Source organism: Aspergillus melleus (assembly GCF_016097325.1).
Source record: "Aspergillus melleus strain CBS 546.65 chromosome Unknown contig1, whole genome shotgun sequence".
NCBI classification, from domain to species: Eukaryota; Fungi; Ascomycota; class Eurotiomycetes; order Eurotiales; family Aspergillaceae; genus Aspergillus; species Aspergillus melleus.
The window spans coordinates 1365363-1391567 of record NW_025763370.1 but is presented as its reverse complement, the minus strand read 5'-3'; the positions used below and the strand labels follow the sequence as shown (position 1 = coordinate 1391567).

The 26205-nt window shown below is 52.9% G+C and overlaps 9 protein-coding genes across 11 annotated transcripts; 2 read left to right on the top strand and 7 right to left on the bottom strand.

Annotated features, from left to right (window-relative positions):
* Positions 1 to 9: 9 nt before the first annotated feature.
* Positions 10 to 2476, bottom strand: CCT7. 3 transcript variants are annotated; one of them, XM_046082179.1, is made up of 6 exons: positions 2152 to 2476; positions 1892 to 2058; positions 1475 to 1811; positions 1034 to 1406; positions 310 to 971; positions 10 to 245 (listed from the first exon to the last, which is right to left on the bottom strand). In XM_046082179.1, exons 1-6 carry the CDS (start codon positions 2195 to 2197, stop codon positions 133 to 135), a joined length of 1698 nt encoding a protein of 565 aa, XP_045938136.1. In that variant the 5' UTR covers positions 2198 to 2476; the 3' UTR covers positions 10 to 132. The 3 variants fall into 3 exon arrangements, with proteins under 3 accessions (XP_045938136.1, XP_045938137.1, XP_045938138.1); XM_046082180.1 differs by having other exon boundaries at positions 310 to 1406; XM_046082181.1 differs by having other exon boundaries at positions 1475 to 2476.
* On the bottom strand, positions 2460 to 4898 carry SPT10 (putative histone acetyltransferase Spt10). The gene is made up of 2 exons (XM_046082178.1): positions 4049 to 4898; positions 2460 to 3890 (listed from the first exon to the last, which is right to left on the bottom strand). Exons 1-2 carry the CDS (start codon positions 4544 to 4546, stop codon positions 2655 to 2657), a joined length of 1734 nt encoding a protein of 577 aa, XP_045938135.1. The 5' UTR covers positions 4547 to 4898; the 3' UTR covers positions 2460 to 2654.
* Positions 4899 to 4956: 58 nt separating this feature from the next.
* CHA1_1 (putative L-serine dehydratase) lies at positions 4957 to 6646 on the bottom strand. The gene has a single exon (XM_046082177.1). It carries the CDS (start codon positions 5754 to 5756, stop codon positions 4980 to 4982), a length of 777 nt encoding a protein of 258 aa, XP_045938134.1. The 5' UTR covers positions 5757 to 6646; the 3' UTR covers positions 4957 to 4979.
* Positions 6647 to 8689: 2043 nt separating this feature from the next.
* On the top strand, positions 8690 to 10891 carry LDX57_000532 (putative alpha-L-rhamnosidase B; the record flags this gene model as incomplete). The annotated part of the gene is made up of 4 exons (XM_046082176.1): positions 8690 to 8772; positions 8853 to 9633; positions 9683 to 9951; positions 10003 to 10891. The coding sequence occupies 4 exons, from the start codon at positions 8690 to 8692 to the stop codon at positions 10889 to 10891; spliced, it is 2022 nt and encodes a 673-aa protein (XP_045938133.1).
* Positions 10892 to 11394: 503 nt separating this feature from the next.
* Positions 11395 to 12705, top strand: LDX57_000531 (chalcone isomerase domain-containing protein; the record flags this gene model as incomplete). The annotated part of the gene is made up of 1 exon (XM_046082175.1): positions 11395 to 12705. One exon carries the CDS (start codon positions 11395 to 11397, stop codon positions 12703 to 12705), a length of 1311 nt encoding a protein of 436 aa, XP_045938132.1.
* A 404-nt stretch (positions 12706 to 13109) lies between these two features.
* LDX57_000530 (glutaredoxin) lies at positions 13110 to 13722 on the bottom strand (the record flags this gene model as incomplete). Its single annotated transcript, XM_046082174.1, has 3 exons — positions 13110 to 13267; positions 13468 to 13566; positions 13671 to 13722. 3 exons carry the CDS (start codon positions 13720 to 13722, stop codon positions 13110 to 13112), a joined length of 309 nt encoding a protein of 102 aa, XP_045938131.1.
* A 377-nt stretch (positions 13723 to 14099) lies between these two features.
* On the bottom strand, positions 14100 to 16453 carry LDX57_000529 (uncharacterized protein). Its single transcript, XM_046082173.1, has one exon. The coding sequence runs from the start codon at positions 16188 to 16190 to the stop codon at positions 14742 to 14744; it is 1449 nt and encodes a 482-aa protein (XP_045938130.1). The 5' UTR covers positions 16191 to 16453; the 3' UTR covers positions 14100 to 14741.
* A 2199-nt stretch (positions 16454 to 18652) lies between these two features.
* LDX57_000528 (BAG family molecular chaperone regulator) lies at positions 18653 to 19858 on the bottom strand (the record flags this gene model as incomplete). The annotated part of the gene is made up of 1 exon (XM_046082172.1): positions 18653 to 19858. The coding sequence occupies one exon, from the start codon at positions 19856 to 19858 to the stop codon at positions 18653 to 18655; it is 1206 nt and encodes a 401-aa protein (XP_045938129.1).
* A 727-nt stretch (positions 19859 to 20585) lies between these two features.
* LDX57_000527 (LMBR1 domain-containing protein) lies at positions 20586 to 22712 on the bottom strand (the record flags this gene model as incomplete). The annotated part of the gene is made up of 2 exons (XM_046082171.1): positions 20586 to 22323; positions 22411 to 22712. The coding sequence occupies 2 exons, from the start codon at positions 22710 to 22712 to the stop codon at positions 20586 to 20588; spliced, it is 2040 nt and encodes a 679-aa protein (XP_045938128.1).
* Positions 22713 to 26205: the final 3493 nt, after the last annotated feature.

Sequence of the window (26205 nt, the reverse complement as noted above, 5' to 3'; positions counted from 1 at the left end):
TCTCTCCCCTTACATCATAGGCATAAACAAAAGACCACCAAAAATAGTAGAATTGTACTACGTAGCAATTGCTTTTTTGTATAATTGGTCTTTGGACTATCCCATCCCTCATATGAAATTGACATCTATCGATTACCGACCCCGGCGAGGCATACCGCGTCCTCGGCCGCCTCCAAGAGCTCGCTGGGCCGCACCGGGAGGAAGTCCACGGCCCGGTGCCTGAGGCGCAGCCGACTCTTCGTTCTCTGTCGATGTCTGTATTAGTATCTTCCTTTCGTAAATATTTAATCCTAGAAACAGGGGACTCACTGATCGTCTCGTCCACACTCAGGATCAAGCATGCCGCCTCGACGGCCGCCTGGATGGCATTGACCTTGACCAGACTGGGTTCCCACACAAACGCCGCCATGTTGTCCCGGACACCCTCGTGGTCAAAATCCACACCGGCCCACACGTTACCCTTGCGGTGTTCCACGCGCAGACGGTTCAGGATGTCTGTGGCGTCGAAGCCGGCATTGTCACACAGCTGTCGGGGGATCACCTCCAGGGCCTTGGCGAACGCCTTGACGACCGCCTGTTGCTTGTGAGGCACGTTGCGGTCGGCGAAGCCGTGCATGAAGCTGGACAGCTCCATCTCGGTGGCGCCACCGCCCGCGACGATGGTGGTGTTGCGCAGAGCACGCTTGACAATCATGATGGCGTCGTGCAGACTACGCTCGACCTCGGCGATGAACTGCTCGGCACCACCACGCAGCACCAGAGTACACGTCTTGGCGCCGGGGCATTCGGCGAACAGGTTGTACCGCTCTCCACCGATCTGGCGCTCCTCGAACGAGCCGCAGGTACCCAGGTGACGTTCCTGGATGTCACTGCACGTCGACTGCGTGGCCGCGCCGGTGGCCTGGCACACGCGGTCCATATCGTCCGACGAGACACGGCCGGCACAGAAGATGTCGCGGTCCGCGAAGTACCTGCAAACGAGCGATTAGCGGGCATGATTAAGACAGACCCAGACCATCCAGAAAGAACATACTGCGTAGCCAAGTCTCCAATAGGCAGCTTGCTGAGAACAACCTTGGCCCCCGTCTTGTAGATGGCCTCGAGCTTGTTGTAGATGATCTGCCACTCGGCATCGACGATGGCCTGGTACTCGGACACCTGCTCGACGCGAACCTCCGCGTTGTCCTTCTCGCTCTTCAACTCCAACTCAACGTTCAAGCACACGATCTTGGGGTCCTTGAAGGACTTGGGCTGCTGTTCGAAACCGGCGTACGAGAAGGTCTTCTTGAAAGCGACACCGTTGACGAACAGGGAATCCTGGAGACCACCACCGGTCACCTTCTTGACACCGATCAACTTCTCATTCAGGTCGTCCTGGTCAAGTGAAAGCACGGCATCGACAACCACTAAGCAAATCAAACCGGTATCAGTATGATGAGAACTCTTTCCGCCGGGGAACAGGAAAACCGCTTACTCTTGGTGAAGAAATCGGCGTTGCGCTTGATCAGCTTGCTGTTCATGGCGGTTCCGGCCAATCGTCGTAGCGTTTCCACCTTCTTCTCCTCGCTCTCCGACGCCTGGATGATGTCGACGGCAATTTCCTTCACCTTGTTGACGGCCATGGCGCTGCCCCTCCGTAGACCCTTGATGATCGTCTGTGCGCTGACCCCCTGCTCGACCAATTCCCGGACTTCCTTCAGGATCTCACCGGCGAGAACCACGACCGACGTTGTGCCGTCTCCCACTTCAGCATCTTGAGACCGGGCGATATCGGTGAGAATGCGGGCGGCGGGGTGGACGATATCGAGGAGCTAAGGTTGTGAGAATGGCACAATCAGTATTCCAACTTTTTCGTGTCGAGAACCCGAGGACCCAAAATGTCTCAACGTACTTTCATCACCGTGGCTCCATCGTTCGTGATGGTCTGCTTGCCGTTGGAGTCGACCAGCAACAAGTCCCCTCCATACGGACCGAGAGTGCTCTTGATCGTGGATTGGACAGCCACACAGGCATTGATGTTGGAAATGATCTGACCCTTTCCTTGAGAAGCATCCGTGCCTAGAAATCATCGAGAGACAGTGTCAGCTAACAGATTCATCTGAACAACACACAGACGGAGAGGGGGGTTCAGAATGCGGGCGGGTTGCGGACCCTCTTTGAGCACAATGATGGTGGGGGTTTGGCCGGCGAAGGCCATTTTGATTAATTAAAGTAGAGGGGGGAAAGAAATGACAAGAAGAACGAGGGCGATAGTCCCGACTGGATGGGGAAACTGGAAACGGAGATGGATGGCCCTGACAGTCCAGGAGTTCAATAACGCTGGCGGACCAAACCAAAATTTCCCGGAGCTTCTCTTCATGTCGCCAAAGCACCGGGCGGTGACCAATCATGCCGCCCTCCGCAACCCTACATTTCAGCCCCTCTTCCTATCTGTTCAGTCACCAATTTCGCTTTTGATTCTGGTAATGATTATGCGAGTGTATTCTTCTGCTTGATCTACAAGCATGTTCCTTCTATATATGTCTGCAATAAATTACACAGGCCCTCCCTCCACCATTTAAGACTAGGTAATAGATCGTAATGCAGGCATAACCCGAAACGCTCAACGCCCGTTATGCTGGGGAAAAAAAGAGAAAAGAAAAAAAAGAGCAGGACTATGTAAAATCCAAATCATCGTCTGTCGGTCCGACATATTGATACTTGGCTAATATCTGCTCGTGATGTACGTCGCTGGCTTGCGAATGTACCAGTGCCAGCGCGTCCTGATGCAGCGTCCCTCCCGGGTCCGTAGCGTCGTCTACCATCATATGGTAATCATGGGCTGCATGATGTCGTACGTCGTCGTCGAAATTTGTGGTTGATAATCCATGAGCGTCATGTGCATAGGGGTCGGTCATGGCATCGTGGGGCTGAAATCGAGGAAGTTGATGATGGATGTCAATGATTTGCGGGTCCAGAGGCATGGTCGTGTAGTCGCCGATGGCGTCCAAGGACCCTTGCACGACAGACGGATGGGGCGTCACGAAGGGATTGTGACTCTGGTGAACATCCAGCGAGCTATGATCCAGCAGCGGATTGGCGCCCATGGCTGCTGCACTGGACGCCAGATTCAGGTCGGCGTCATGGTTCAGATCGCCGGCGTGGTTCATGTCATTCTCATGGCTCATGTCATGATTCATACTATGGCTTATCTCGTGATTCAATTCATGGCTGATGTCATGGTTAATGTCGTGCTCGATGTCGTGGCTCAGGTCTTTTGGATCCATATCGTTCTCGTTGCTCCTGTCACTCTCCCGAGTGCCGGGTTGATCATCATTGTCCAGTTGGTCTTCCGTCCGGAAAAGACCATTGGCTAAAGGTGACTTGAGCGTCTCCTTGCACTGGGGACAATCTCTGATGACTCGACTGACGGTTTCCTTGATCCTGACCCAATGGTATTTGACAGCGATTGCCGCGGTGGTCTTGTTGATTCCCGCATGCTGTTGAACGTGCATATCACGCGCGATATCATACTGCTGCTGCGGGTCTGACACTACCTCCTTGTCTTTCAGCATCAATTTCTCGTTATCCCCGTCATCGCCGCCGATCAGCTTGTAATGCGTCGCTGCGCTCCGCAGTCGACTCTTCTCGGCGCGATCAGCTCCTCTGGGGTATTTCGAGTGTTTCAGATAATACCGGATCTTGTCGAAGCGATCCTGCGTGACGGAATCTTCTCCCTCGGGACCAAGATCCCGCCCATAGATGATCGCGTCGACATATTGGCCCGGATTGGATAGAAGTCGGCCTCCTCCCGGAACCTTTCCAATTCGTTTGAACCCTAGAGCATCCCAGATACGACAAGAAGCAACGTTGCTCTCGTAGACCAGGTTGAAGACTGCGTATGTATAACCCTGCAGAGACAGTTAGAGAGCCGCAATGAACATGATCTGCACGGGTGGTTCGAAGCTCGCATAGCCTCTCATCCCCTCCACGTCGCCCTGTGCAACGGAGGCCACGCATCACAAAGGAACCCGAAAACGCCACCACGCAAGGTAGGATGGATACTGACCAATCTCGGGGCCCAGTCCAGGTACCCTTCACCCATCAATCTACCCACACCCCTATTTCGAGCCGCGTCGGTCACCAGAAACATCCCGTTGCAGACATGACTACTACGGCCGGGGTAATTGGGTCTCACGTTGAAACTCCCCAGACAGATCTTGGTCCAGTTGGCCCCGGCCCGGTCCATGGCTTGGATGTCCAGGACGCTCTTGAAGTCGCCCAGCAGCATGATGGCGCCGAAGTTGGAAAACCAGTAGGATTGGAACTGACTCAAAGGGATGGCATCGATCATGGCATAGGTGTCGCCTTTCTCGATTTCCTTGTTCAGCTGGTCGGACAGGTAGGCCAGCAGGGACCGAGGGATGTCGTCACATGGCGAGATGGGCACCAGGGTCGCGACGGTAACACGATCCCTCAGGGTAACTTGCCGAGGAAAGATCTCCGGCGAAAAGTCCGTGTCGGTAGGGAATACCGCGGAGGCTAGATCCTCATGGACAGCGGGCATGGTGAAGCCCTAAGCCGGGCAGCGCCGGTCACGAGACTGTTTGCCATATTAGTCACACTGCGCAACGGGCGGATCAGCATGGAAGGGGTGAGTGAGAAGAAAGCGAGAGAAATGGGCGGAGAAGGGGACAACGGGGGATGAGGCCCGTCTACGAGGCATTCATTCATTCATTTGTACAGGAGAGCAACCCTAAGAGAACAAACAGGACATCTGCAGGCACCCTTTTCCCTTTCCCCTCTTAATAATCCTCTTACCTTAGAAAATAGTAATGTTCAGGCGCTGGCGAGGGCACTTCGGGGACCGCCGTGTATTCTCGAGTCCGGAATGATGTGAACGCAGCAGAGAAAACGTCGTCCCGCCCGGCCCGTCGTTGGTCCGTGTTGCCAGTCAGCTTTTTTGCATTACTGCATAATTATATAATACTGCATAGTAGTTATGCCCATCCCTCGTTCAGCTTCTGCCGATACTCCGCAATTGTCTCCGCCGTCACGTTGCTGCCCCCGCATACAACCACCACCACGCGACTCTGTGGCTTCAAATCCGGCACCAGCTCTCGCAATGTCTTCGTGGTGGCAATTTGGACGCTGATCCCGCACGCCAGCTCCACCTGCAATCGGTGCTCATCCGCCAAACGCACCACGCCTTGCGCAGCATCGGCGTCCGACCCGACGGCGCTGACAACCTTCACGCCGGCCGGCGGTGCCTGCGCATACTGCCAGGTCCGAGGAGCTACGCGCACCGCCCCTAACGAAGTGGCTTGCGAAGTAATCGCCGGGAGTGACTGCAGACTTCCGTGTTGGATCGAATGCGCCAGGGAATGAGCCCCCTCGGTCTCGGTGGCCACGACGTAGACATCTTTGCCCGCGCCCGTCTTCCGAGACTGCAGACACGTTTCCAGCCCTCCAACGATGCCGTTAAACAAGCCTCCGCCGCCCACACTACACACAATCGCATCTGCGGGGAAAGCATCGCTCGTAGACTCTTCTAGCGGGGGCAACTGGCGTGCAATTTCCTCCACCATGGTCGCCGCACCCTCCCAGACCTTGGGGTGATCGAAAGGCGGCAGGTGGATGTTCTTCTGTTTCGCCGCGTCGGACTGTTGATCTTGGTTGTCGATGAAGTTCTGTCGTAGGTAGCTGTCGGCCTCGAACCAGTTATTTCCCTGCTGGATTACGTCCGTAGCGCCGATCGCACGTAGTTTGGTGATCATGGCCGAACTCGTGCTATGCGGTACGACCACCGTGCATGGACATCCTATGTCTCGAGCTGCGAGGACGGCTGCGAGGCCTGCGTTGCCTCCTGAAGCGATGTAGAAGTGGAGTTGCTTGCCATCGTTTTCTGGGTCCAGACGGCTGTGGAGGATCAGAAAGCCGACTCCTCTGTGGAAGTGTTAGCCATGTCCTTCGTGAAGCTCTATCTTTCGGGCACAGTTACCTCGATTTGAAAGACCCCGATGGTTGCAGTAGGTCTAGTTTCAAGAATACTTTACTACAGGGGTGCAATTAGCTTTAGATGGCTTTGGGGAAACAGGCCAGAATTCATACCATCCGGCTGTCTTCGATAAAGCGGCGGATTCGATCAGAGGGGTCTCGATCCAAGGATTCCTCATGGTGGGCTAAAGCAAGAATATCCAAAAGAACAGATGAAAGCGACTGTAGAGTGAATTGTCTACCAATCTTTAATAGTTCAGACTGCTTGACTCAAGTACGATGCATTTTTGGCAGTTAAATAGTTGTTATCTTCCCCACGTGACGAAATTCAAGCGCGCCCTTCGGGTGACATTGAGCTAAATGATTAGCACGATATTTGTGCTTGTGTTTTAGATGCCTACGTTCCAGAACAATCCACGCAAGGCTATCGTTATACTGGCCGATAATACTGGCCCCTCTGCCAAAGAAAATAATTGAGATGCATAGGTGGAATCATCAATCAATGTCCACCGCATATTATCTGCATTTAGACCCAGCACGATGTTTTCCCAGTATATTGCATTTGCGTGAATTTCTGACATAGGCCGGTGAAAGGATAAATTTGTAGCTGAGAATGGTTAAACTTTAGCAGGATAAAAAATGTTGTTCAATACATGATCCAGAGTTCGAGAAGATTTGGTATTGAACTATAAGACTCACCAGCGCTAGCAAGTTTAGAAAAACAAAAGAGGGCGAACTGGAAGCTCTGATAAAGGCTTTTTGTGTCAATATCTCAAGACGCCCATATACTTAATGGTGTTTTCAGGCCCTTTGATGAGAGCAGAGTACCTGAGCGTCAGTTAAGCTATGACACAGAAACTCGAGAGCTGGATACAAAGATAATGCTATGGAGCCCATGAAGATCGAATCTTTGTTTGGCGCAGTAGGGCTTCGAAATATTCCAGTCGCCAGGTAGTACTCGACCGAAGGGAAGGACCACGAAGCATGGTAAATCAAAGTCGAAACAGACTGATTCTGCGCTTAAGCCAGTTCCTTAACGTCGGTCGAATATCGACTAGGCACCCTCGATTATTAAATGCGAATCAAGTCGCATTCAATCTCCATGATATTGCACGCTGGTGGCTAACTAACAGCAATGGTCAAGTCCACGTTGCCATTACTGTTGCCCTTGACACTTTTCTTCATGCCATACTGTTGGAGATTTGAAAAAATGGTCAGGAGACCCAGGGAAGAATGGCCTGTTCATGAGTAGAGACTGCTAACGGACTAGGGATGTGTCTCGCATCAATGTTGTCTGTGGCCCTCAATTTGCAGCAGACAACGCTCTTGGGTTTAGAATATTCTGACATCATAGTTCGCGCGCCACGACGCCCGATGCACAAGATGTTATTACTGCAGCACGTTTTGCTCGTGGGTGAGAATGCTTTCTTTTGCAACTCAGTAATCATTCTATGTCTTGCACATTTCGAAGATGAGATGCTAATCAAGAGATTCCTTCAAGTCAATCAACTCATTTTATCGTTATCCTACCACATCCGCATCGGCATAGTATCGACTATCGCATTCAAGGTACTAAGCCCAGGAGATGACCTTGAAAGTCGCCTGCCTCGACTTTAATTTAACTATACCAGGCGTCCCTAATGACAGAACCAGCACGGAACAAGTTCAGGTCGTCCGAGAACTGGAGAGCAGCTCTGGTCAGCTGATGCTCTAAACCACCCAAGAGAGGAAACCTCGTCGCCCCCTTTCCTCATTGAATCGACCCATCGTGCAACATTGGATTCAACCTCGATGCGATTCGGTATAGCTGGTCATCTGAACAGATAATTTTGCCTCCACTGCGACCCGGATGGAATGCCAAAAACTGACTCTCAGTCAATGGAAGAAAGGAAGAAGGTATCCAACCAGCGTCTGTGCATAGTCTTGATTCTTCATAGTGAAAAAATTCTAACTCGCTTTTCAGATTTCAGACATTCTGAATCCGCCTAGCTTACATTTGATTAATGCCCGAAACGCATTTTACCGATCTTCGCAAAGAGCCATCATTCGGTAGCAGTTTAACCGAGACCTAATGTATGTACAAGGATTCCACCGTCATGGCTCACAGCAACCTGGAGAAAAATGAAAGGGCTCGAGGACTTGCTGAGTGATGAGTGATGACATGAAGACAACCAAACCATACTGTCAATCGCTGCCTTATGGGGCGGCCTAAGGGGAATGCTTGGATGAAAATTCCCGCCAATGGTGCTCACTACTCCGGGAACCCACATCGTTTCAGTCCGGAGTATCCTCTTCTTCAGCACTATTGATTTCTCGTGCTGTGCAGGTTCCTCCAGTATCCAAGTTTCAGTTTTCCGACCCGTTTGGCCTTCTGACCGGGCCCCTCAATTGGCGTGAACAATTTAAAAACTTGGCGTATCGACTAGGGAATTCCATTTGACCATTTCCCTTGCGCCGTTGGGTTGTCCAAGTGGGCCTAATGTCCCCCTGTCACCTCGTCTAAACAACGCCCGAATGGCGCCGTTGGTGGCCGGACAAGCATCGTGGGCGACCCCGAGAAGCCCGGCGTGAGCACAAGAAAAATAAATCAAATAAAATAACAAATCAACCCCTCTTTGGCTCCCTAACTACACCAACCTGACACAGACCATCATTGGCTCCCGCACTAGTCATGCCGAAGCAGCTATATAGACAGCTAACGCCAGATGTGACGATGCACCCCTTCTTCGGGTTCCCCTCCCGCGAGCGTGTGTACCTGACTGGCAAATGGCGATCCCAACTTGGCTTTTTGGCTTTGTGAGCCTTCTGGCTCTGGTCTCCTTGTCGTCGGCACAAACCTGTTGGAGAGATACAACTTGTTCTGGTCCCAAAAACAGTGCGTTCTCCGGCCCCTGGGAGAAAAACATCTATGCGCCGTCATCGCGAACCGTCAGCCCCAAGAGAATCCTGTCGGTGTCCGCGCCAACCAAGTCTACCAAGTACAACGAAGCCATTCCCTTTTCTTTGTCGGGGAATGGCTCGAGCGTTGTTTTTGATTTTGGGATCGAGGTCGGCGGCATTGTCACTCTAAATTATTCGTCGTCGGACGATGGTATCCTAGGTTTGGCCTTCACCGAGTCCAGGAAATGGATCGGAGAATACTCTGATTCATCAAATGGCGCCTTTAAAGGTCCCGATGGCGCGCTCTATGCCTCCTTCTCCAACCCCGGAAATGATTCCTACGTGATGCCCGATAAGTACCTCCGCGGAGGATTTCGATATTTGACCGTGTTTCTACTTGCGGATGACGATTCCACCGTTAGTATCGATGGCGTGAGCCTGGAGATTGGTTTCCAGCCCACATGGGCGAATCTGCAAGCCTACCAGGGGTACTTTCACTCGGAAGACGAGCTTCTCAATCGGATCTGGTACAGCGGTGCTTATACCCTGCAAACCAATGCGGCACCTGTGAAGACCGGCCGTCAAGTTCCCACGCTCGAGGAAGGTTGGGCCAACAATGCCACTATGGGGCCGGGCGATACCATTCTCATGGACGGGGCGAAGCGAGACCGTGCCGTGTGGCCAGGCGATATGGGCATAGCAGTTCCCGCCTCATTCGTCAGTACGGGCGATTTGGAGAGCGTGAAAAATGCGCTGCAGGTGATGTACGATACGCAGGTAAGTTCCCCGGACATAGCGAACTAAGTCAAGGACCTAATCAATCTAGGCGAGCAATGGTGCGTTCGACGAGTCCGGTCCACCCCTGAGCCAGAAGAACTCGGACACCTACCACATGTGGTCGATGATCGGAACGTACAATTACTTTCTCTACACGAACGACACCGACTTCCTGTTAGAGAACTGGGAGGGATATCAGAAGGCTATGGACTACGTCTACAAGAAGGTGGATAAATCCAGCGGTCTGCTGAACGTGACTGGCACGCGCGATTGGGCCCGATGGCAGCAGGGATACAACAACACCCAGGCACAGATGATGTGAGTGCGAGTGCATCATGGGTCTGCCTTCTGTCATACTAACCGAGATAGCTTGTACCATACCTTGAAGACCGGCGCACAAGTTGCCTACTGGGCAGCGAACTCGAAACCCCTCGCCACCAAATGGAACGATCAGGCCGACGAACTACAGAAAGCAATCAACAAGCACTGCTGGGATGACGGGTACGGCGCCTTCAAGGACAACGCGACAGATACGAGCCTCTACCCACAAGACGCCAACAGCATGGCACTACTCTACCGAATCACCAACAAGGAGCGCGCAGAGAAGATCTCAAACCGCCTAACGAAGAACTGGACCCCCATCGGGGCCGTCACGCCCGAGCTGCCCGAGAACATCTCCCCGTTCATCTCGTCCTTCGAAATTCAGGGTCACTTCGAAGCCGGTCGCCCCGATCGAGCCCTGGAACTCATCCGCCGCAGCTGGGGCTGGTACCTGAACAACCCTAACGGCACCGAGAGCACCGTGATCGAGGGATACCTGGCCGACGGCACATTCGGATACCGGGCTGATCGGGGGTACTCGCACGACGAGTCATACGTGTCGCATGCGCACGGGTGGTCCGCGGGCCCGACGTCCGCGTTGACGAACTACATCCTCGGTCTGAGCATCACGTCGCCGCTGGGTCTGACGTGGAAGATCGCGCCGCAGTTCGGCGACCTGAAGAGGGTGGAGGGCGGATTCACCACCTCGCTAGGCAAATTTCAGGTGGCGTGGAAGCGGAAGCCGGATGAGTATACGCTGCATTTCTCGGTGCCGGATGGCACCCGCGGGGATCTGGCTCTGCCGTTTGTCAATCGTGGCGAGAAGCCGTCTATCACGATCGATGGAAATGATGTTTCCCGGGGCGTGAACTATACGGATGGCACGGCATTTGTTCGAGTCAGTGGGGGTGGATCGCATAAGGTGGTGGTGAATTGATAGTTACATACCCACGGTCGTTATCGTCTTCCATAATGGAGTCCAATTCTTTTGAATCTTTGTCGGATTCAATTCAGTCATTCAGTAGACACGAACCTAAACCATTAGACACCTCATTTATAAGTAGTCCATCAGCCAATCTTGGCCCTCACAATAAGCAATCCAAATTATCCAATCCGCCAGAGGAACAATAGCACCACTTATTACACACCTCAATGAATGATACACCCCATAAGTCCTCAAACGACCAACCAACAAGAAACAAAAAAATGATGACCAGGGCAGATCCGATCACGTGCGCGGAGGAGAATCCCCAGCTCCACCGAACATCATCCCATCCCATCCCATCCCAGCTTTCCCTTCCCGCCCGGCCAACTCAATCCACCATACCATAACCACCCGCCAACCCAACCCAATCGTCAGCAAAAAAGATAAATATGACATTACCACCCACAATCCAACGCACGATGCACCTCTCCCGGCGCAGCTGCGCACAAAGCACAATGCGCCGCACAACCCTCCGACCGACAACCCGCTTCCTCAGCACCGCCCGACCTCTCCGCAACGCCGCCGCAAAGCCCAACCCCCTCCGCAGCGCCGGCCCCGGCCCCATGCCCAAAGAACAGTTCACGCAGGCTCGACGGTCGATGACGCTCTCGGCGGCCGGGATCGCGGCCTGCGCGGTCGCCATGTATGGTGTGATTCAGCTGGATTTGTTCGGCGTGGACGGATCGAGCACGAAAGAAGGACAGGAGGGACAGACGACGCAGACGCAGACGCAGACGCAGTCCGGGGCTATGAAGCTCGACGGCCCGGACGGGTTCAATCCCAGCCCATCGGTGATCCGGATCCAAGGACAAGACGGGGTCGAGCAGGTCGAGACGGGAACGAGTTCTGTACCGCAGTTCCCGAGCACGATCCGCCTACCGAAGCGGTTGGATGCGAAGGCGCTGAAGCCAGGCGACGAGGTACCCGTGGAAGGCACGCCCGTTGTCGCGGACGACGGGGCCGAGGAGGAGAAAGGGGAAGAGACGTATCAGCTGCTTGGGCTGGGGATTCGCACGGTGTCGTTCCTGCGGATCCAGGTCTACGTGGTCGGCATGTATGTGGCGACGGCGGATCTGCCGGAGTTGCAGCAGCGGTTGGTACGCACGGCTGTGAAGCCGCCGGGCGAGGCCCAGGTCATTGATGTCCCTGGTGCCACGTCTGCTACGTCGCTGGTCTCGACGGAACGGCAGCAGCTGCGCGAGTTGCTGCTGGATCCGGAGCGTGGTGACGCTGCGTGGGATGCCATTCTGAAGACGGATGGCCTGCGCACGGCGTTCCGCATCGTGCCGACGCGCAACACTGACTTCCTGCATCTGAGGGATGGATGGGTGCGTGGTATCACGGGCCGGGCGCAGCAGGCGAGCGCGAAGGCGCGCGAGGCCCAGCAGCAACAGCAACAAGGGGGACAGAAGACGCAGCAGCAGCAGCAGCCTGTGGGCGAGTTCGAGGACGAGACATTCGGCGCAGCGATGAACGACTTCAAGGGACTGTTTGGTGGCGGACAGCGCAAGAACGTGCCCAAGGGCCAGACGCTGCTTCTGGTGCGGAACGCGCAAGGGCAACTGGATGCGCTATTCTACCCGGAGGCGAAGAAGCCGGCGCGGTTCCTGGGCCGGGTGCAGGACGAGCGCATCAGTCGGCTGGTATGGTTGAATTATCTGGCAGGGAAGAACGTGTCGAGCGAGGGAGCGCGACAGAGTGTGGTGGACGGGGTGATGGGGATTGTGGAACGGCCGGTGGGAACGGTGGTGCAGAAGGTTGTTTGATTTGGTTGAATATACTTGTATGATATAAGAATGTACTCTACAGACACTACTTACACAGCAATTCTTGATCTATTCAGACACTAACAGAAACCTCGGTAAACCAGCTATGCATGATTGGCTTATTCCATAAACTACATCCCGGTCCAATCAATCAATGAGCATTAAATGCACGCCCCTCCACACCTACTCCTTTGCGGGGTATTTATCTCTCTCCCATTCCATCATCTTGTCATCTCACCCCTCGCAACCACAAAAATAGCCCCTACGCAACAAAGACAGATAACCACCAAGAAAAAAAAAAAAACAACCTAATGTGTAGTATGAATCAAATTATCTCAACCCCGCTATCTTAATAGTAAATAAATCATCCGAGTTATCCCCTCCCCGCGCGCGTGCGCACCAACTTACAAAGCCCCAGCATCCTTCAACAACTGCGGCAACTGGGCCTTCTTCGCCTGGAGGTCGGAGTTTCCGCCCAGGTGCTTCTGCTGGATGAAGATGTTGGGAACGGTGCGCTGGGAACTGATTTCTTGAAGGGCGTCTTGGATGGCGGAACCGTCGGCTATAATTCATATGAGTTCAGAGTTAGTGGTTGGTCTTTTTTTGTTTTTTTCATGGCACAGACACAGGAATACATGTAGTGAAAAGGTTACATTTGCTGTTCAATCCAACAACAATGAATAGAACACACAGAAGGTAAGGGTGAAAAAAAAAAACAGAGGGAGGAGAGCAAGATAAGATTGAAGGGGAGAGGGAACATACCAATCTCATCCAACTCAACAGTGGCGTACTTCGCGCCGAGCTCGTTCAGCAACTGCTTGCTAGCGTTGCAGTAAGGGCAGTAGGATTTCGAGAACACGACTGTCAAACCACCCCAAGTGTATAAGCCCCATGCTTGGTCCATCTTTCATAAATCTCATCCCCCTTCAGACCTCAGTCTAGGAAGGACCGGCAAATTCACTCACCAACACCGTTCTCGTTAATCAAAGTCTGAGCCTTGGTCTTCGCGGCAGACATTTCGGCAGGAGAGGGCGGGGTAAAGGACCCGAAGAGACGACGGAAGATGAAAGAAATGGTGGGCAACGGGGCTCCTGACGGAGGAAAGAGGAGGAAGAAGAAGAAAAGGAAGGGAGCGAGGGAAAAGTAAATAGGGTGGGACAAAGGAGGGGGATGACTTGAGTTAGCGACGGGCGAATGTCAAAAGCCGGCCGGAGGTTGACGTGATGATGTCATGTGATCTGGATTAGTAACCTCGCTCGGTGATCGAAATTACGTCATAGGTCTTCCCACCGTTATTTAACTGTAGGGAACTATACAGTCCAGCTCTGTGCTAAGTGAAGTCGAATACTCCATTGTGCTGCAATATGCTATGAAACTGCTTATATAAACCGCTGATATCAATCTTTTGTCTTGCTAAAGACCACATGCAACCAGACAACACGTCAATCAAGATCGATATCAGGATCGCAAAGAAAATAAATCGTTAAAGTCGTAAAGTTGATCCCCAGCTGCTGCTACTCGCAACGGTATGCCATCTTGGCCCTATCAGATGCCTAGGAGCCAAAACATTCGACCAGTCGGAGAAAGAAATAAAGGAAGGCAAAGCAACAGTGGATAAGGAATTGACAATGTTCAATGTGGGGGAATCTTGCAAGGAACGACAAATTGCCACAGCTGCAAGAAATTCAACAGGCCAAGCAAATGCGACGATGTGGAAAATGAACTAGAATAAATGACAAATTAAGAATTTCCTAAGAAAGTATCAAGATCACAAACACCAAGCCAACCAACCTGGCACGCTGAATAAACAAGCCAATAATAAAATAGGATATGATGGTAAAAGAAATGTTGAAAAGAGCGAGCGTGCGGGAAAAGAAGAGACAAGAGGTAGAGAGATAGACAGAGAGAGAGAGAAAGAAAGGAAATGGGTGATGTCGCAAAGTAGAAGTTCGGAAGGTATCTTTCAAATGACCAGAAACAGAATATGCGATATCAAATTCGAGACAAATACTCGACCAGTAGAAAAGGTAACAATGTCACATCACAATGCAGCATCCGCATCCCTTTTCCTTCTTAGGAGGTTCCTGCGCAGTGACAACCGGCGGGCTCCATTTGGGTGTCAACCCCGCAGAAGGAGGTTCCTGCACCTTGGGCATCGTGCTGTAGCCGGTTCCCGTACTGGGTCGAATGCTGGGATCGGGACTCTTGGGCGTGGGCAGGATTTCTGGAGCGCGAGTCTCCGGTTTCGACGGAGGCTGCGGCGGTGGTTGCGGCGTCACTGGTGACGGAGGCTGTTTCGGCGGCTCTTCTTTCTTCACCTCGACCGGACGTGGGCCACCGTCGGGGCCAACGGCTAACGGAGCAAATTCGCGGTCATACGTCGTCGGCGTCCGACCCTCTTGCTCCCACATCTGTTGCTGCATCCGTCGAGCGTGGGTCGGAAGCATCTGCTCCTCTGGAGGAAGACGCGGGTCCGGCTTATACATGGTCGCCAGCCATGGCGGGTCACCTTCCGGGCGGTTGACGGGGTGAGGGGCACGTCCTTCGCCCGATCGTGTGGTCGGACGCTGGTTTCCGGACGGAGCTCGACTCCTCGGGGTTGTCTTGCGCGTAGCGGGAGGCGCAGACGACTTTCGGGTACCCGTTGCTGTCGCTCCTTTACCGGTCGTTTTTCTGCCCGTGTTTTGCCCGCTTGGGAACCCACGACTCCCAGGTCTACTGCTGGCACCTGGGGGAGTAGAACCCTCCAAATTCTCCACGGTGATGGGCTCGCTGGCCCTGCGGGGTTTGCCAAATGCCAACGCATCGTCCTCTCCATTGGTAAGCCCCCGTGCGCGTTGCTTGGGGAACTCGCGACCAAGTTGGTCCGGTGAAATGGGAGCCGGACTGGCAGTCGGGACAGGTATCCGAGACGAGCTCTTACGCATACCGGGATTTTGGTAGAAATTCGCGGCATTGTTATCGGCGGCGATCTCCTCCGGTCGACGTAAGTCCCAATTGTGGCGGTCCTCCCCAGTACCCTGCTCAAAAGAAGTTGGAGAGCTCGTGATATCCCGCGAGTCGTCCTGCATTGTCGGCCAAGGTTCCGTCGACTCATTCGTCGGCGGCGTGGTCACCGTAGACCCGCCGTGAGGGGCGTGGTTCGAATCATGATTCCTTCCGCGTTGTGATCGGCTGTGCTCCAGTCCTCCACGGCGTTGAAAGAAGATCGCCGCTTGATGCAGCTCCTCGCTCTCAATCTTGGCCAGCTTGTCTCGGTGGATCCAATTCTCATGATCGAACCCATTCATATAAAGTCCAATCCCGTCCTTCAGGTCACCCCGTCCCAGAGCATCGTGAGACGCATTTGCCGACCCTCTCAGATTTCCGGAGCTATGGTTGGCCCGCAAGCTCCCCGCTTCACTTCCACGGCGACTCAGGCTCGGATCGTGTCGACCACGGGAATTCGAATACGTTGTGTCATGTGCGTAGGCATGCCTAGACATGGACGAACTGCGAGAGCCTCGAGAGACACGATCTCGTGAGCGAGCGTGGGCAGAATCGTGAGACGATCTCGATTTGGGGCGACGAACGGAACTCTACAGAAAGTAACATGTCAGCACAGTCACCTGTATTGTCCTCCACTACTCAACTCAACAGCACCGGCAAACAGTGCGGGACACCGTCACAAAAAACACCATCAAACCGGGCAAGGCAGGAAAGAGCATCGGGCGAGAGCAACTTACATTCTGTCTAACAGGGACGGCGTAATCCCACTGGTTCCCGTCTACAGTACTGGGTGACGTCCAAACATCTGCGGTATACGCTGCAGTAGTTGTCCCCGCCATTCCAGCGTGCGTAACGACAATTCAGCGAAAGGCAAGGTCAGTCCAGCTGAAACCTTTGGTCGGATGTTATGACGGTAAGGAGCCGTTGGTTGGCGGAGGGGGACGGTGAAGGCCAAATTTTTTTAGGGAAATAGATTGACTAGAAGAGATCTTGCCGATCAGGCCATCCCAGTAGGGCACTACGGACCACCCAGCAATTTTTTCTGCCTTGTGTGTCACTGAACTGGAATCCAAATCGGCGGTAATATGCGAAGAGGCGTCGAGGTCAGGACCCAAGGGAGGTAGATTGGGGGGGAGAATTCTCTGACGATAGTTCGGCGGAGCTTCGTTGTCGGAAAGAAAAGGGGTGGAGGGAAGCAAGGACGTGAGGTCGGCCCGAAAGAGTAAATTGTAAATAGGAACCAAGTGGAGATTAGCTTGTTTTGGTTCCGACAGCTGTTGATTTAGGATTATTGCGGTTGTCTGCCGGTGCGCGCGAGGGTTCTTGGTTCAGTCGCGGACACGGTACCGTGGATGTGCCTCAGGTCCGGAAGACGTTTTACCTAGCAGGGGAATGTCTGGGGCTAGACACTAGGAAAGTGAAAGGTGGAGAGGACCTCAATAGTCGTCGGTAGTTTTGGGATGAAAAAGGAAAAGGATATAATTAGAGGGGGAAAAGAAGAGACAAAAAGGATGCAGACTAAATTAGAGGATTAAGAGAGCGACGGAGATAAAGGGGAGGGGGTGAAGAAGAAGAGGGGAAGAGAAAATTGGAGAGAAAAAAGGAGTGGAACAGGAAGAAACGGACGCTGGTCGGGTCAGAGACGGGCTAAAACGATTAGAAGAAAAAGAGATTCAATCAATTAATCCAATGAATCAGTCCCGTCTCCTGTCTCTCGCGGAGTCTCTCTCTCTCTGTTGAGGGTGGAAGAGAAAAGGATGAAAGAAGGAAACAGGGAAGGGAAAAGAAGGGAAGAAGAAAGCCGGAAGGACAAAAGAAAAGCGCAAGAGACACGGGGGCGCCGCTAGACAGCAGCGCTAGTGGTGGAGACAGCCTAGAACGCTTCCCACTTCTACCTCGAAGGGACTTCGTCATTCCTTGCTCTTCGCCGAATAAACTACTTCCTATTCCTTGTCATTAACTTACTATATACTAACGACACGCAGAGCCTACACGATAAACAACAAACCATGTACGATCACGATCATATCTTACAGCAACCCAATCTCCCCCTGGAGTCTGGACTTGCCGCTCATTACCCAGCTCGGCCATCTAAGCCCTGCCCATCCGTTTGGGCGCCGAGTCCTGCATGACGATTTCGTCCAACGCCGATCGATCCGTCAAAAATGACATGAGTCGGTCTTCCTCCGCCTCATGGCCGATGTGATATGTCATCGTCAATTCGCCGAAATCATTGGATTGGATTGGAACTATGTGTAGTGTATTGTATTGATTGAATTGGATATATCATCCATCCCGTCGAGGTAGGTTTTTTTTTTCTCCCCTGGGACGTTTCCGTTTAACTAGTTGACAAGGATCCACTCTGACCCTCTTGTCTTTGCCATTTTTGGCCTGAGAAGGATTTATATCATAGGTGTACATGTCATGCAGCATGAACTATTTTGTATCTAGCTATAGAGCACCGTAGACTGCGTGTTATGTCATGTACAATATGTACCTGTAGTTTTGTTTACAGAGAGTACATGACTACGTCGACAGTCCACATCATGTCACTCCCGGATCGGCCCATATTTCGAAACCAGCTGGCGTGAAACCGATCTACGTAATACGGTGCGACATCCCATCAGAAGCTCATGCGGCAGATCGCGGGTACAAAACAGATGCTGGACGCCGTGGCCATGCTTTGGTTGACAGGGCTCGTGGATCGGTTCTGCCACGTGTGGATCAGCCACTGCCAATGCTTTGAATACAGGAGATACGAAAAGACTCAACGCGAGCACTTTCATGTTGTCCTTGGCTAGAAATGCAAGCCACTTTCTCTCAGTATTCGAAACATGATAAACGCAAAACCAGAGCAAGGAAACTCCAGACATATATTCTTTGAAATGTACAGTGGACACATGACACCATCATATCGGTTCATGTCAATAGTCTATCAGATTATGGTCTCGCTGATGTTTTATGATTTCTCCGCTTGATCAAGTCTTCCGAGTACTACCTGCGTTTCCTTGATCAGCTTTTTGCGCGCATTGCGAGTGTCTTCCTGCCCGTCGGGCTCAATGCTGTCCGCCTTCAACAACACTTGCGCCATGATAGTTTCGCTCAGCTTCTTATGCTCGAAATCGCGCACCTTGGGCTCCGCCGGAGGGTTGGCAATGTAGGCCTCACACAGAGGAGCCAGCTCCGTGTAGAAGTACCCGGCCAGCGCCGAGACCTGCTCGAGCGAGGTAGAGAGAGCCTTCAAATTAGGAGCCGGGGGCGGCATGCCTCCAGACGAGGGTTTCGGTCGATCGGAAGCTGGCGGAGGAGCGGGGGCGGGCCCTTCAGCACGCTTATCCTTATTCTTGCCCTTGCCCTTCTTGTTCTTATTCCGAGTGCGATTGCGCTTCCTCTTCTCGGGTGTCTCGGACGCGTCGGCGCCTCCCGCCGGGGACGACTTCTCGACCTCGGCATCAGAAACGTCGCTGGGCGTGCTCTCGCCCGGGCGCACCTCCGACACGACGCAGAACACCTCGGAATCCTGCTTGAGCCCCTCGGCCCGGCAGGGCAGCGAATCGTCGTCCAGCAGCTTCCCCTTGTAGAGCAATTTGATTCGTTTCGGGTCCGGGGCCTGCGTCACCTCCGCGGCCCGTCGTCTCAGCTGACCGACGCTGAGCACGCCGTCATTGATCGCGTACGCGGGGAACCGCAGCTCATAGGTGTTCTTACGATGCTTGAGCAGCAGAGTATCGGGTTCGTTGTCCTGGTCGTCGTAGGCGCGAGAGGGCGGCTCGACGATCTGATCCGGCGAGATGTAGCTATAGTCGCTTTCGCTGACGTGTGGCGGGTTCGAGACGCTCGAGTAGTAAGGGGACCGAGGCGGCCAGAGATTGGTGAAGCGGCTGCGCCAAGACATGATGACCACGGCGGCGATCGCAGCAGCGAGAAGAACGGTGACGGCGACAAGGGTAATAGTAGTGCGCTGTTGGTCAGCGGCGAAGACGTGATGAAGATCCGCGATCCAGTGCGGGCGGGGAGCAAGGGCGCGCAAGGGTAGGGTGTTGGTGACAAATTTGTGCTGCAGCGAGCGTAGAGACGGTGGGACGTTGCCGGTAATATAATCCAAATAGAAGGCACACGTCTCGCCCAGAGAGGACTGCGAGACCTGTGATAATAAATGGGTCATGGATTTGGGGAAGGAAGAGGAGGGGTGGGAGGTTGGGGGAGAATAAAAAGAAAAGAAAGGAAGGGAGAAGAAAATGAGATGCGAACTGCGGAGGTTCCCTTTTTTTTTCTTTTTTTTTTTTTCTTTCTGCTGAGGTCATGGAAACGCTGGCCACAACGGACGGGGGGCAAACAAGGCGGAGAGAGCCTCCTTCCGGCTTCCAGTGACTAAAAGAATGCCCACGGAGTACGGAGGAGGAGAGACCGCCACTTCAGTTGGGGTGGGACCATGTGGAATACCCTCGATGGGACGAGAACTACGGTTCAATTGGCGGGGAGTGGCTTACGAGCAACACCTTCTGGCGGTCTAGTGACGTGACTTTGATTTTCTTTGCTTTTCTTGACTTTCGCTTTACCTAAGATAGCATGAAAGGAAGCTCTTTTAGTCCCGGCGCAGGCAAGACAAGACGCATATGCAGCTTGGCTGTCTGCCTGCGTGAAAGGCAGCCATCACGCCCAAGACTCCGAATGGTCTCATCTGATTGAACTCTACAACTCTACAGACAATCTAGTAATTCTTGTGCAAGCCAGGTATGGGGTCTATATACCGATTATCCTAGTGGTTATCCTAGTGGTTGTGTTATATCATACAAAGTGAATTATCACATATCTATTCGTCAAAAAAGAAAGCAGAACGCCTTCCAGTCATGCCTCACCCAAAGCCTCAGCAAGAAAAAGAAAATAATCATTTAAAGTCTGACTCCACCAGGCTCGGGTCGACCTCCAAACCATCGCGCAAGGCCCCCGTTGGCATCGTTGCCTTCGTTGCCCATCCATCTTGGCAGTCGAAAGGCATCGCCTTGCAGCCACTCCGGCTTACTGGCCGTTTCGAAGGTGTTCCGCACCCGATGCGCGAATGATTGGAAGAAGTTCTCCTCCTCCTCATTCTCTTCCAGGGCAGCCGTCGCGGGGACTGTCCCTCGCGGAGACCGAGAGGGGCGGATCGCTTCGCTTCCGGAGGTGCGCGAGGACGAGAACCCCCGAGTGCCTTCCTCCACGCGGTTCGTGGGTCGGGGCGACTGACCACTGCGGGTGGACAGAGTGAGCGATCCGAGGCCGTTCAGCTCGCGGTCGATCAGGTCACGCCCTTCGCGCCATCCCCCGATGCCGTAGCCCCCGGGGTTGTTCTCGAGGTCTTCCTCGTCCTCCTCCAATAGGCCGAATCCGCAGACATTCTTTACGCGGCCGTAGAGGTTAAACAGCGTGGCGCAGATGGGAAGTAGAATGAAGACGGGGAAGAAATAGTCAAAGCCTTTCCCGAGAGGCGTGAGGTCGATGTACTGGCCGAGGAGTTTATAGAATGTAGTTTCAATACGGACCACCTCGGGAAGGAAAGTCAGGAAGTTGTAGGCGATGGGCACCGTGAGTCGAGCGACCAGTCCGGCGTACCAGCAGGCACTTTCGCCGTAGGTGTTGCGCCGCACCAAAGCCCGGTTCCCCCACACTTTGGCATCGTTAACTCCCACCAGTGCCGCCCAACACATGTACAGCAGCCATACTGAAGCAGCCACCTGCCTCCAAAAGTTGACAGGTGCCGGTGTTTCGTGGTACGAGACTACTGAGAGTGTCACGATCGATAGTCGGGGAGCTATGGACTTGATCAACTCGGACCAGACGATACAGATGGAGGCCGCCGAGAACAGCGCTCCCAGTAAAAGCCGGATATTAGGGATGATGTGGACATAGGCATGATACCGCAGATAAGGAGTTAAGAGCTTCACGCGGGGGAGGAACGACGTGCGGTTGGTGGAATGATTAAACTCCAACTTCTTCGACGCGGAAGAATTGATGATTGCTTGCAAGTCTGCCGCGGTCAGCACCAGGCGATCCCACTCATCGACAAAGCGAGCCTTCTGGTGTCGAGCGCGCTGGAGACGCCGGGTCAAGTCGGCCATGTAGCGTTCCGTGATGACGGCTGGCACCGTATCCGACCCTTCTGCGGGTTGGAGAAGAGCCTGTGCTTCAGGAGAGCTGGATCCCTCCCCCAGCTCTTCGATCCAGTCTTGGAACTCGCGCGCAGACCCGGTTTTGCGACGCTGTAGCTGTCTCACCTGCGACTCAAGACTTTCGAGTTCATTGACCGCATCCATAAGACGATCATGCAGTCGTGGAGCATGGGACTGGAGTCTCCGTAGCCGACCGCTGACACTGGCGTTACGGAATAAGGTGCGAGGTATCGAAACGAGGCCGTGGCCCATTAAGTAGATGGCGAGAACCAAACCCCAGACATAAGCAAGGGCCATGACAAGCGCCTTGATTGATCGGAATTCGAAGCCATTCTGAATGGAAATGTAGATCAACCCGACCAGGGCACAGCCCAGAACAAGCAATTGGTAGCGGGCGTTAGATCGAATCGAATACTGAATGCGACCCTTGGCATCGCGATAACCCGAGTCGATGTATTCTCCGAGCAACGGAAGGATAGCCCTGTTGAAGTTGAAGAAAACGGAAGTGATTAGTCCTCTGAAGTGGAAAGACGTGACCGAAAACAGCCATCCGATCGCGCGCACTTACCAAGTTAGCACGAAAATCAGCCAGTAGGCAATGCGCCAGGACACCAGAATCAACCGATCGGGAAGCCAAATCGCCCGAGGTCCATCCCCATCGCGCGAGCTTGATGCCAAATCAATGGGGACCAGAAGCACGACACTCGCAGGAAGCGCGAGGGCGAGAAAAACGGGGGTGATCAGGTAAGCCGGAGTGGCCCGCAGCGTTAAAAAACGTCGAAGCAGTAATAGGACGAGGACGGAGATCGTGAAAAGCGTAAAGGAAAAGAAGATGCTAGATCCAACGGGAATAGGCGATGTTGAAACCATAGCGGTCGGGGTGGTATGGCTGGGGAATGGCCGGGAGGTGGAGATTGAGCGAGCGCAAAAGAAATTCAGGGTCCGGATCGATCCAGAGTGATCATGACGGGGAGAGAGAAACCTGCCGAATACTCCGTTGAGGAGGGAGAGAGAAACCTGCCGAATACTCCGTTGAGGAGGGAGAGAGGGAAGAAGAGAGGGAGAGGAGGAAAGAGGGACAGAGGTTAGAAGAATAAAGCGGGCGACGCCGACGATGCGTAGAAACGGGACTGGGGATCCGCAGGTTGCGTTGGAGGGCAATTTATCGAAGGCGAGGACTTGGAACTTGGTCCATTCCGTGACAGGAGATAACGGGACCGCAAGGGTCCTGGTGACGACAGCAGCCGCGTCACGTGGTGTCACCTGACGGCATGCCGGTTCCAGAAAAAGAAACAGTCAGCCTTGCCCCGGTCGGGTTTAGGGTGAGGGGCCAGGGCAAGTGATAGTCAGGAACTCATTTGCGACTTGCGACGCTCTCGTTTTCGAGGCCTTGACCGTGGGCCCTGTCTATTCCATTGAAGTTATTCGTCAACGTCAACGACCATCTGGGATTCCATCCAGAGAGATACGGAGTAGTCAGTTTGTTAAATACTTCGTTCGGAGTAGTGAGCGGCTAATTAGAAGACCAGAGGGCCAGACCGGTGCAGGTCGGCATGCTGTTAGCCTGGCCCCACGTGTCGCAAGAAGGATTGCCCGAAGCGGAATAGCTCGGGGGCGCTTGGCACCGCAAACCCTGGCGAGGACTACTCCGGACCATCCTGGCGGTATTCACTAGATATTAGTATAGTAGTAGCAACTAGGTAGTAGCAACCTAGATCAGACTCCCAGAGGTCATCCAAATATCTGATCACCCGGGGTTAAATTGGTGTCTGTCCAGTATGCCCAGTATGTACCACCAAAAAGTTTCACTTGCCGTCCCTGGTTCACCCCTTCGTATTAAAGATTTATAAAGCGACCATTCTTCACCTTCTCCTTCATCATACTAAGCCACTTTGTTCAGAAAACCTTCCCTGCCAGAAGTCCACGATGATTCCAAAATAGATCATGCGCCCTCCTGACCAGCCCTGTTCTATATTTAATCCCTGCAAAGACAAGAGGCCCTTGATTGGAGTTCTTAATCCATTCAGCCCATGTAGCACAATGGGATGAAACAGGACCAACGACATGCAACCTTATGAGGCCTACGGCATATGCAGGTGGCAGGGCTTGCATTCGATCGGGCAATGTCATTCTTCTTCTACCGAACGAGATCGGTACTGTCTACCGACCTTGGCACTTGGGGCATGGCCGCGATTACTTATATGTACGTATGCTACCTACACATAAGAAATAGACATCCGACATGAAGACATGGCCTACATTAGCTCCGTCGAGGTACTCTTGCTTTAAGGTTGACCACTCACGGCGGTCGCTTCGAGGGTCGATCCCTTGAAGTCGAACACCTCGCTCAACTATCCGAGAAGTTTTTTTATAGATTCAAACATCGCCTACGAGGCGCATGCTAGCCACAAATTTCAAAGCCACCACAAATGACTAGCAAAGTATCCAGCCTGTCAAGGATATGCTTAGCAGCCGTTATCATCTTTCCTTTGGGAGGGGAGCAGGTTGCTTAGTCGAGCTCGTTGACAATGCCTTTGCTACGCAGGTTGTTGGTTGGTTATGTTGGTATACCTAATCCGCTTGAACGATGCGCGACGCCTAGATGATAGTATGAAGGTACACGCCGTAGAGCGGATAGGGAACAGCACTTATCTTACAGGGCACTAGATGATAATTTTGATTCCCGGAACTCTATCGGACTATCCGATAGATTGTCTAGCTTTACGTTCTTCCAAATTGTACGAGGGTTTATCTATCCAATCGCGGGATCCTGAACACTGGCCATGTTGGCGCTTGTTTCCCTGTGACATGCCAGCCGTGTATCCCGCCATTGACCAACAACCTCTCTAGACACGAGGGACGAGGGGACTTATCGTTGTTGATCTTTCAGCAAAGTAGATAATTCAGCTACAGGAACAATAGATTTGGTGGTCAGCGCTCGTGGTAGTTGGGAATTAAGCAATGGGGAAGAATTATCAGGCAAAGCTATACATTTAAACGATCGGGCCGATTGCGATCATCATCGTAAAAACTGGTGGAACCGTGTTGTTCAGGGAGCCTCCAGGTAATCTGAAATCGGCCCACCGACTTTTCAACAACTTATGAATCATGATTCAAGCATCCGCCCTCGGCAGGTTACCTCGCCAGCCATTTTACCTTCAACACAGATACTTCTGGTGGCAGGAAACCCAGCCATTAAGTATTGAACATTGTACCTACGTTGCCGCGACGAATCTGAATCATGCCAGCTGAACGCTACCAAAAACAACCAAGAAAACCAAAGAAGAAAAAAAGCAAAAAGCAAAAAGAAGAAGAGGAGCCCGACGCTGTGGAACGGATCAAGCGAATTTCAAAATGGCTTGACCGCTGGACTGTCCGCCGATTCTGTCAAACAACGCGTAGAGCTGCCCTTTAGTATGGGGTCGCGCTCTTGGCGCCTTGCCATCAAGAACGAAATGAGGGCTCCACAGCAGATGGCAAGGGTTGGTCATTGGTACTTGGTACGTACAACACTACCTCCCCTTAAGTTTGAATCTGGGGAGGATCGCAGACGGGAAACGGGGTTTGTAGTAGAGGCGAGAGGACGCGAGAGTTCAGCAGCAGGAATACAAGAGTCAGATAGCTCTATACAAGCAAGAGGGAGGAGCTGCAGGATGGGATTGGATTCCGCCCGTGTGGATGGGGAAAGTGCTGGCTGTGGCCAGGAAAATAAACTCGACGCTTGCCAAGCTGTCTAATTAGATGTCCTAGAGAGCGATCATCTCGACGGAGTTAAAGCTAGAATGATCTCCCTGGTTTTATATAATTTATTTATTTGTTTGTTAATTGCACCCCCTATTCGGGGACTCTAGTTTAATCTATTGGAATTTTGCAATTAATTTCTTAGAGCATAAGAATGCCCGCTAACCGAGTGAACTTCTAGAAATATCAAGGGAGAGAGGCGCGACCGGGTAACGCGAAGACCACTAGTACGGTCGCACCAAAACTACTCTAGAGCCAAGAAGTACCCAGCAGGTACCGACTACCTAAGGCCGTAGGTGTCATTGAGAAAGATTCCGAGTGCCTGACAATCCCTCTCCCTTCATTCCTCGGTCCACGCCGTTTTCCAGGATTTTTGCTCGGTAGATCAGAAATTAGAAGCATCGCAACCAGGTAGTCGAAAAGTATCTACAGTAGGTACTCCACCACTAGGTTGAAAGAAATTCACTTATTCCTTGGGGAGGGGGTGACACCACCTCAAAAAGTACGTCGCTGTATCTAGAACCCTGTGGATCTTCCCAAGGCCGTTTAGTGTGCCAGGCCGACGCTGATTGGGCTGAAAGTGTCTTACTTCGCTCCAACCAGGGAAAGCAGAGAGGATCGT

Coding starts and splice junctions, on each gene's coding strand:
- CCT7 (XM_046082179.1), bottom strand. CDS start 2,197: ATGGCCTTCGCCGGCCAAACCCCCACCATCATTGTGCTCAAAGAGG. Junction 972..1,033: donor ATTGGAGACTTGGCTACGCA/GTATGTTCTTTC, acceptor GCTCGTTTGCAG/GTACTTCGCGGACCGCGACA. Junction 246..309: donor GAGTGTGGACGAGACGATCA/GTGAGTCCCCTG, acceptor AGACATCGACAG/AGAACGAAGAGTCGGCTGCG.
- SPT10 (XM_046082178.1), bottom strand. CDS start 4,546: ATGCCCGCTGTCCATGAGGATCTAGCCTCCGCGGTATTCCCTACCGAC. Junction 3,891..4,048: donor TGGACTGGGCCCCGAGATTG/GTCAGTATCCAT, acceptor CTGTCTCTGCAG/GGTTATACATACGCAGTCTT.
- CHA1_1 (XM_046082177.1), bottom strand. CDS start 5,756: ATGATCACCAAACTACGTGCGATCGGCGCTACGGACGTAATCCAGCAG.
- LDX57_000529 (XM_046082173.1), bottom strand. CDS start 16,190: ATGTCTAGGCATGCCTACGCACATGACACAACGTATTCGAATTCCCGT.